Raw genomic sequence first — 9,116 nt, forward strand, 5'->3', positions numbered from 1 at the left:
TTCAAAAACTTCTAGAAAGAAAGAAATAACAATATACATGTATGTATATATATGTATATATATACACAGTTAGTTTTAAAGCAAGCCTACCGCCCTCGCACAAACTCAGCAGCACGGCGCAACGGAGTAACACGCACCTTTGTGAAGGGCATCACCTCACCATCGGACATAATAAACCCCTCGACGGCCTCCAACTCAACCGCTCGCGCCTTGATGTAGCTCACAAAGGGCAGATGGACGTGTTCCCCAGATTCCATTTTGCTAAAAAACTTCAGGAATTGGGCACGGCCGCACTTAACATCCCTTTCTCTGGCGAACACCACATCGATGGCTCCATCACTCATGTGAGCCAGCGGCGCCATCATAATATCCTTCGCGGCGTCGCGAATGTTGCTTAAGAAAATAGCGTAATGGCTTCCATCAAGCGCCACCCACGGAAGACTGTCATCCTCAAAGTCCACCAACTCGCCCTGCAAAGTGCCGGAGGCGTCGCTACTCACCGTGTCTTGAAGAGGGAAGGTGAGCGGGTCCAAGTCCCGGGCAAGCTCGGAAGTTGTCGCGGAATCCTTGTGGGCTCGGCAATGCATACAGGCGTCCGTTCTGGTGCAGCGCGGAATTCCCGCCTCGCCTGGAAAGGTGCCCGAGTCCTCCAGTTTCTCCATCTTTTGCCCTTGCCGTCCAAGCCACGGCAAATACCGCAGGCGCACACGATACGAGCGCACGCCTCTCAGGAAGGTGTACGCCCCGTACACGGTAAAGCGACTATTTCCCATCCACCGCAGCTTCTCCGAGCCCCGGTCAATGTCATTTAGGAGACCAAAGGTCACAGACATAAAAGCAATGCGCTCTGCAGTGACCTTTTCCCTCTCTTCCTCCTGCTCACGGTGCGTTTTCCCCCGAGTATGCGCAGCCTTAACGAAGTTGTGTGGGAACAACTTCGAATGCCGGTCATGGCTCTCATTTACAAGGTATTGCATACTCATCAGGTCCTTAGCACACGTTTTAAGATGCACAAGGGCAAGAACGCCTTCCTTTACCGAGATGATGCCGAGCGTTTTCGCCATCCCGCACCCACTGCCGGCAGGGATGGTGGCGACCAACGGCATGGAAAACCTAGCGCCTTCGTAGGCGCTAGAAGTCGGAAGGATTTTAATCCCAAACTGTTGTGTGGATGGCTGTGGGGGATGACTCGCTGTCATTCGTGCCGTCTCCGCATCTGTGCTGCGTGACGCTTCCTCCGCTTCCCCTTGCTCGTGTCTCCCGTCTTCGTCCAGCACGGAGAGACTACTCTCCCCCTCTGCACTCCCTTTCGTCGTCTCTCTCCCGCTCTTGTGCTGTTCTTCCCCCTGCCCGTGTGAGTTGAACGCTTTTGTCGGCCTCGCAGCCTCCTCTCTCGCTCGCATGGCCTGCTTTCGCCGGAAGAGGCCGTTCACTGCCTCGTGGATCATCCCATCCCCCCCAACGCAGACAAGGACGTGCCCACTGTTGACCTCATTCGCGAAGTTGGCTATGTAATCCTCACAGTGAAAGACGCGGGTTGTAATAATCGCGCGCACCTCGTGACGTGTGTAATACAACACCGGCAGGACCTGGTCTTCCGTAATGCTAACGGCATTGCCGGAACCTGACTTGGGGCTGACAAACAGGAAGAGCTGCTTCGCCCCGCATGGATACACGCCGCGCAAGATAGCCTGCACAACAACTCGCACGTCTTCCTGGCTCTTAGCGTCTGGCAGAGGTGCGAATTCCACCGTGGATACTCGCAGCGAGGAACCAGGGCCCTTAACATAGTAAAGGTAATACGTGCACCCGGAAGGCTCAGAGGGTCGCACGCCGCCGGAAGTGGAGCGCGCCAACCCTGCCGTGTCAACGCCGCTGGCAGAACGAGACTGGTTCCCAAGATGGTGTGAGGGTAAAGTGGAGAGGCTTCGGGAGCGCGGATATATTGTCTCCATAAGCTGCGGTGACGTCGTCAGGGAGCCACGGAAGGAGCGACGTTTGCATGGCTTTGCCGCCGCCGTGGCAGCGGGGGCCAGACCCGGCTTGGTCCGCCGTGCCTGGCGCAGGGCGCCCTCCTCCGGGGTTTCAATGTTCAGGACGAGCCACGTGGAAAGGTTCGCGAGGTTGACCACCTTCCCGCCCGAATTCGCCCGCTGCAGGAGAACGCGCCCCTTCGCCCGGTCGTACGTCAGCGTGGCCTCGCGGCGGCGGTACCGCACCCGCGCGGAGCAGGCACCGGGGGCCGGTCCCGCCGCGTCGCCCAGCAGCGCCGGCGTGGCCCCCTCGCAGTGGCGGGGACACGTGCCGCTCGTCGACGGCAAGGCGGCTCCCTCCTCCGTGCGTGACATGTGACGATGGGCCAGACGGAAGGAGAGAGAGAGACGAAAAATAGCAAATAAACTTCTAGAAAAAAAAACAGAAAGAAAACAGAAAGAAGGAAGCGCGGGAGCCTATTGTTTTTTTTGTTTTTGTTTTTTGCTTCACTTTTGTGGACTTCTTCGGTGTTGTGGTGTTGGGGCTTCGCTCTTTAGCGGTTCCGCGCGTTGAGTGCCGCGGGACGAACACGACAAAAAAAAGAAGAAGAAACAAAAAAAAAAGGCGGGGATGAGGAGGAGGAATAATAAACGAGGACGCGGCCCACGCCGAGCGCCGCGGGGAAGCCCGCCTCCTTTTCCTGCGCCCCCCGCCCCGCTTGACACAGCAAGACAAAACAACAAACAAACAAACCAAAAAAAAACGAGTACACAAGTCGAGAGAGACCCTCGATGGAGCTCCAGCTTTTGTACATCTCTTCACACGCCGCAGCGCGCTTCACACGGACGCCGGAAGAAGACTTATAATCTGCTGCGCCCGCTCCAGCAAAGCCGCATCCGCCGGGAAGTTCCGCATAATATCCTCGCACGCTTGCCTCAGCGTCGGGGATTCCAGCTCCTCCTGGAGTTCCACCGCGCCCCACGAGAGCAGCGCCAGCACGGAACTGCTGCACACCTCCAACAAGGCCATTGCGGCGCTCGAATAGCGGTTCATTGACTCGCAGGCCATGACCTTCCCAAGGACGGTGAGCACCTTTCCCGCTACCAGGGTCTCCAGCAGAGCATTCCCAGCCTCGCCGCTAGAACCGGCGTAGTTGGATGCAACCCAGGGAGAGAAGACGCCGTCGCCCCATGCAGTCTCCGAGGCACGCGCTTCCGCTGGGAAGTCCTCGGCAGTCACCGAGTTCTCGTTCCCGAATGCGAGGAGCAGCTCACGTAGCAGCGTCGCCAAGCCAAGGAACACAAAGGGATCCTCGCTATTATCGTTCATCCGGTCCACAACCACGTTGGTGACGTCACCTCGAACCATGGCATGCGCGTACCGAATATCTTCCTTGGCCACACATCGCAGCGCGAGGGCAGTATGACGTAATAAGAAACGCTGGTCACGATGGACGCGAAGTGCCTCAATCGCCAATGGTATACCTTGACTGTGGGCAAAGATTTCAATAGACTCCGCATGCACTGGTGAATCCGACGCCATAACATTGTACAGACAGCAAAAACCCCAGAGCTGAATAGCGCCATGATGCGAGTACTCGTTCATAATCTCTAATACGGTCAAGACTCCATCACAGCGAAAAATGGCCTCCCGATTCGATGTGTAAAGTGAGGATCGAGCCAGAACAGTAAGGGCGGCCAAGACAACCTCCTCATTTTCAGGGTACCCATCAATGATCTCTAGCACAACGCCAATACCCCCGAGAGAGGCCACTTCTGGTAAGTAGTTACGGTGCTCATGCGAGGTGATCTCCTCCAGTGCAAGTTTTGTCAGCTTCGGCACGTGTGAGAAGGCATGTAGCATAAGAATGAGGCTGTGGAAGCCGTGGTAGAACTCCTGCCATACCTGATCGCTTGCGGGCGCCACAAGAGAGGGGGGCAGCGTTGAGCCCCGGATGTCGCTGCGCATGCGCATGCGTTCAAAATCCTCGAACTCGATCAGTTGATCACCCGCGCCTACGTTAAACACGCAGTAGCGTTGATTGAGGTGAAACGGCTGGTTAAACACCTCATCAGGGACCACGGCATGCATGTCAAACTTCGCCTCGTCCACGCCGACGTCAACGACCGGCGGACGACACACACCCAACACGGAGGACTGGAACAGGTGACGCACAATGGAGGAGATGAAGATGCCGTAGCTGTGGTTCCCGCTTTGATGCTGTAACCCTACAAAATCCCCGCGCATGTCAAAAATGGGTCCTCCGCTGCTGAATTCGCTGGCTGGGTCAAAAAAATCATACTCGCATGAATCCCTCCCCACCTTCTTCACTGTCTGCACCACGTAGTGTCGTTCCTTGCCGTTGACGTGCGTAATCATCAAATGACGGTCCCCGACACGCACTGGGGCGATGCGAGACAGCAGCAGTGGCAGCGGCAGCGGCTTAATGAGGCGCGACTCCCGTTGTTGCGTCGCCGAACGCCCGCCAAGGCTCCCTGTACCGGAAAAAGATGGCCCCACAGCGATGTTCGGCCTCTCGTGCCGCCCCGACGAAGGGGCCGAAAGGCGGGTTTGGACTGCAGGGGCGACCGGAGCTGTGCAGGCGACGCTCGTGCTCGCCTCGGCCGAAAAAACGAGCGAGTGTCCAGCCGAATGGGAGGATCTGGTGAAGGAATTGGCGGGCGCACCAGAATACGACATTGGATTCATTTCGCAAAACGTCAAGGTGTAGCCCAACTCCTCCTCCTCGGCGTCCTCCTCCGGCAGGAAACTGCGGTGCGACGGGGAGCGCGAACTCCCACGGGTGGCATTGTAGTCCACCGAGCGGGCGTTGCCGGAGACAGACATAGACGCCCCCCCGGCGCCCCACTTGTGCCGCGTCCTAGACGGGGCAGCGGAGGTGGAGCAGACAAACACCTTGTCCACAGTCACGGGGACCTGCAGCGGCTCCACAGAACCTCCTTCTCGTGCGCTTGTCCCTGCAACCGGCTGCTCCAGAAACGTCACCGTCACCCCTTCCGCCTCTCCTCGACTGGGGAACACGAAAGAAGTCGTGAGCAGCACACCGGTGCTGTTGCGCCGCAGCTGCGGCTGTTGCTGCCCGTCCTGGAATACGCCGCAGCAGGCCGCGGAGTCTGCCGACGGAAGAGCGACGAGGATGGCGGAGCCGCGCCCATCCGTCACACGGCAAACGGCGTGCGTGAAGTCACTGATCTTCTCAATCACGGACCACCCGTCCATGGACCGCTGCACACGATTGTCGAGGACGTGCTGCCGCGGTGGCACAGCCGCAAACCTCATGCTTGACATGTGCACGGCCTCCCACTGCGCTGCTGGTGCCACAGCCCCCCACCCCCTGCGGAACTCGCCGCATACGCGACACAAAACCAACACACAGAGAAGCGCGCAAGGTAAGAAAGGGAAGAGTAAACATCTAGGGCCCAAAGCAGAGACGCACAGGTGCTCTCACCTCAACGCTTTCCCTCCAATCACCCTCCCGGCGGCGCACAGGTGCACATACACAAAGAAAAACAAAAAGAAAATGGGGGTAGGCAGAGACAGGGAAGAATAATGTTAGAAACAACAAAAACAACGACAGCAAACTCCCCCTACTGTGAAAACAAAGAAAAAAGCAGCAGAGGCAAAAAAAAAACGCAAGTCATAAAACTAAAACTAAAAAAAAAAAAACAACGCGAACAAAATAACAACCGCAACATCACAATATTCAAGCCAACTCCCATTAGAATGCGTATCTCCTCAGTACATGCAGCGCAATATCATCAGCTGATCCAATGGGGTGTCAGCGGTGCAGTAGGGGCAGCGTGCGCTCGTCGCTTGGGTCCGTGAGTGGCGCTGTGGCCGCTCCAGCAAAGACATTATGGCCCGGTTAGAAATGACATGCCCGCAATTGAGCAACAGCGCAACATTGAGGGCCGGACGATTGCTCGACGCCGACAGCACGTCTTGAGGTCTCTCCGGGTTGACGTCAAAGAGAAGTGTGTCGAGGCAGCGACGGCGCGTTACTGGGCAGTAGCACATGCTCTTTTGGAATAACGGCTGCCAGCGGAGAAAAGATTCCATAAATAGCGTGGGGTTCGCCGAGTGAAGGCAGATGGGTTTCTGCGGCGAGAGCAGCGAGGGCGTCGCGCGACGCCGCAATTCATCCTGGTGTAGCAAAACTGTGGTGGCGTGGGGAAGCTCCAGTGTGATTGCGTGCTGACGCCGACCTTGCGGGCGCGGCACCGATTGCCGCTGTGTGGAGGAGACGTTATTGCTGCTACTACTACCGCCACCACCATCAACGCCACTGCTGTTGCCGCCACCGGAGGACTCGTCGGCCGCAGGACGACTCCGACCCCTGGAGCTAACAAAACCGGGGAAGAGAACCCGAAGTGCATTCACAGTATGCGCGCGCGCACTCTCCGCGGGGGCGCTACGAGGCTGCTGCTGCTGTGGCGCTGGTTGAAACGGGGGCAGCGGCGGCGAAGTCATTGGCAGCTGTTGCTGTTGCTGTTGTTGCGGCGGCGGCTCCTCTTCAAAGCCGCCGACAAGGCCCTTTTCGCAGTAGTCGTCGAGACGGCTTAGCATAAGCGTGCTCAAGGGATAGACGAGACGATACAATAGATTTTCTGGGTGTGGCGTATTGGCCTCAGAAGCAGCCGCAGCAGCAGCAGCAGCAGGGACGGCGGGCGTCGCTGTAGTTGGTGCCATCAACATCTCGAGCTGACGCAGCTTGTAGACCTGGTCTAGCAGGTCAGTAAGCACACATTCTTGCCAGACATACGGCGTCGTGCATATGGGTAGCACTGGCGAGCGCTGCGGAGTACCTTCCTCGTCCCCCGCGTCGTAGGGGAGGCCAGAAGACACAAAGGCGTCCAAACCGTGACACCGGCGCCCACCCCAGAGGTGCAGAAACGGTGCAACACATGAGAGCAAGTGCTCCTGGGCGGACTGTGCGTGGGCCGGGAGGTCATCCTTCGCCTCCTCATTATCGTTGCCGCGGAGCTGCTGCTGATGCCGCCTCCGTCGTTCGTACTCGTGCAAGAGAAGCGGCATATAACCTAACGCGGCAAAAATGTGATGAACCGTGAGCAAAAGTGATGGGGATTCCATCTTGTCCATTTGTGCTTTGGTGCCCTTCTTTTTTTCGTCGGCGTTTGCCCGTTGAAACTCCTGCTCAAACGCCATGCGCCACCCCACAAGCGGATGCCTTCGAAAGGTGAGGACAAACTCAACCGCGCGCTGCAGCTTCACGCTGATCGATGCCTCCTCCCCGCCCGTAACCATTTTAGACAAGCGCTGCAGTGCACAAATGATGACGAGGTCAGATAAAAGTATTTTGGCCTGCTGTGTTGCGGCAGCCAGAAGTTGCACGTTTCCCGCCTCCCTAGGGTTCGCCGCGGCACCGTCCCCACCATTTTGCAGTTCCACCCCTCTCTGCTGCTGCTGCTGCTGCTGCCGCAGGGGGCGAGGTGCGGCGGTGGATCTCTCCGGGTACATCACCACGCCCACCTCAACTTCTTCCTCCTCCTCCTCCTCCTCCCCTTCCTCTTCCTCCTCCTCTTCTTCTTCCTCCTCCTCCTCCTCTTCCTCTTCCCGCTCTTCCTCGGTTTGCTGCTCGTGTTCCTCTTCCTCTTCATCCTCCGTGCCCCATCTAACCCCTTCCAGAGGGGAGCCGGACGCCGCACGCAGCCGTTCCGCCGCTCCGTCGCCTTGACCGGTCCCGAGTAGTTGCTCTGCCCATAGCCTGCTCACCCCATACTCCTCCTCGACCGCCGGCACGGCTTCCCACGTCCCCGCAAACATAGACAGAAGCTGCGCCGCCATCCGGCCTTCGCGCCCGCTGTGTGGACGCTGAAGACTGTACTCGGCCGACTCCGCCTCCGCCTCCTCGTTCGCCACCTCCGCCTCTGGTTCCCGGGGAGGAATGTCCACTAACCCCAGCTCCGTAAAGAGCGAGAACTCTGCAAACCCCTCACTCCTCCCTCTCTCGTCGCCTGGGCGCCGCAGTGAGGTCGCGGCGTCAGCCCTTGGCGAGGTCCTTGTCACCGGCTCACCAACCCCCAACGTCCAAAGGTGATTCGAGGCACAGTTACTGCAAAGGCTCGCGACTCGTAAAATCCACTGCACCGTTTGCGGGTATGTGTTTTGCACAAGCTGAAATAAATCCCCCGTATCATCAGCCTCAGCAGGGGGATGCAAAAGGCCACGACGAAGCTCTTGCGGAATGATCACGTCAGACGATGTGACTTCAGCGGAGGAGTTTACATTCGCCCCGACGGTTATTCGATCGTAACAGCCTAGCTCCATCTCCATTGCGGTAGTCAGCGGGACGCCATCGTACTGCAGCTGTCGAAGCAGCAGGTCATTCACCACCGCATTCAGGCTTCGCTTCAATGTTAAGTGTGCGTAGCTTGGCCCCGCCGAGGGGGCGCCATCGGGGCGTGTGGATGGCGACTGTGAATTCGGAAACAACGAAGACCACCGCTCGTCGCCGTCGCAGCCCGCACACTTCGAGGAAGCGGCCCGACAGTGCGCCTCACCTGACACCACCGACGTCGTGTTGGCAACACGATCGAGCTCCATTGGGTCCCAGCGGACAAATCGTGACAAATACTGTCGCACGTCCTCGTAGCAAATGTGGCCCCCAACCGGTGTGGAATTCTCCGCCGTCGGGAGACCCCCGGGAGCATTCGCCGCTGCTGCCGCACAGACGCGCTCGTGGTGCTCGGGAAACATCTTTTGATACAATTTGGACACGTCCACGGCGAGGTCCACGCGGCGACGCAACTGCGCCAGGCGGTCGTGGATGAGTGTGTCGCAGGCATCCACGTACTTTTGCAGCTCCGCCAGCGGCGTTACAACGGCCTCCGCGATGGAGGCGGTGGGATCGGGTTTCACGTTGCCGCCGCCGTTGCCAGCACCGCCGCTGTTGCTGAGGTCTTCCTCTGGAAGGAGGGCGCCCAGTCGCCGCATCACACCGGCGGTTTGCTTCACCCGGTCCTCCAGCTCCAGTAGCACCTGCCGCAGATCCGCCGTCTCAGACGCCATGTCCACGTCGGGGGTTTCCATCGCTGTGTGAGACTACTGCTGTTTTTTTTTTGTTGTTTGTTTGTCTCCTTTTCTCCTCTCTCTCTCTCTCT

At 58.2% G+C, this 9,116-nt stretch overlaps 3 protein-coding genes across 3 annotated transcripts, besides 7 other annotated features; all 3 read right to left on the reverse strand.

The window, feature by feature from the left end:
- Window positions 1–31: 31 nt before the first annotated feature.
- Window positions 32–64: a microsatellite.
- A 22-nt stretch (window positions 65–86) lies between these two features.
- Window positions 87–2,348, reverse strand: Tco025E_01622 (putative sphingosine kinase A, B; the record flags this gene model as incomplete). The annotated part of the gene is made up of 1 exon (XM_029368560.1): window positions 87–2,348. The coding sequence occupies one exon, from the start codon at window positions 2,346–2,348 to the stop codon at window positions 87–89; it is 2,262 nt and encodes a 753-aa protein (XP_029231300.1).
- A 105-nt stretch (window positions 2,349–2,453) lies between these two features.
- Window positions 2,454–2,477: a microsatellite.
- Window positions 2,478–2,568: 91 nt separating this feature from the next.
- Window positions 2,569–2,597: a sequence feature (A-rich).
- Window positions 2,598–2,701: 104 nt separating this feature from the next.
- Window positions 2,702–2,738: a sequence feature (A-rich).
- Window positions 2,739–2,811: 73 nt separating this feature from the next.
- Tco025E_01623 (uncharacterized protein) lies at window positions 2,812–5,274 on the reverse strand (the record flags this gene model as incomplete). The annotated part of the gene is made up of 1 exon (XM_029368561.1): window positions 2,812–5,274. One exon carries the CDS (start codon window positions 5,272–5,274, stop codon window positions 2,812–2,814), a length of 2,463 nt encoding a protein of 820 aa, XP_029231301.1.
- Window positions 5,275–5,590: 316 nt separating this feature from the next.
- Window positions 5,591–5,664: a sequence feature (A-rich).
- Window positions 5,665–5,730: 66 nt separating this feature from the next.
- Window positions 5,731–9,045, reverse strand: Tco025E_01624 (uncharacterized protein; the record flags this gene model as incomplete). The annotated part of the gene is made up of 1 exon (XM_029368562.1): window positions 5,731–9,045. The coding sequence occupies one exon, from the start codon at window positions 9,043–9,045 to the stop codon at window positions 5,731–5,733; it is 3,315 nt and encodes a 1,104-aa protein (XP_029231302.1).
- A 19-nt stretch (window positions 9,046–9,064) lies between these two features.
- Window positions 9,065–9,089: a microsatellite.
- Window positions 9,089–9,116: a microsatellite.

Source organism: Trypanosoma conorhini (genome assembly GCF_003719485.1).
Source record: "Trypanosoma conorhini strain 025E chromosome Unknown Tco_14.4_contig_00056, whole genome shotgun sequence".
NCBI lineage: Eukaryota > Euglenozoa > Kinetoplastea > Trypanosomatida > Trypanosomatidae > Trypanosoma > Trypanosoma conorhini.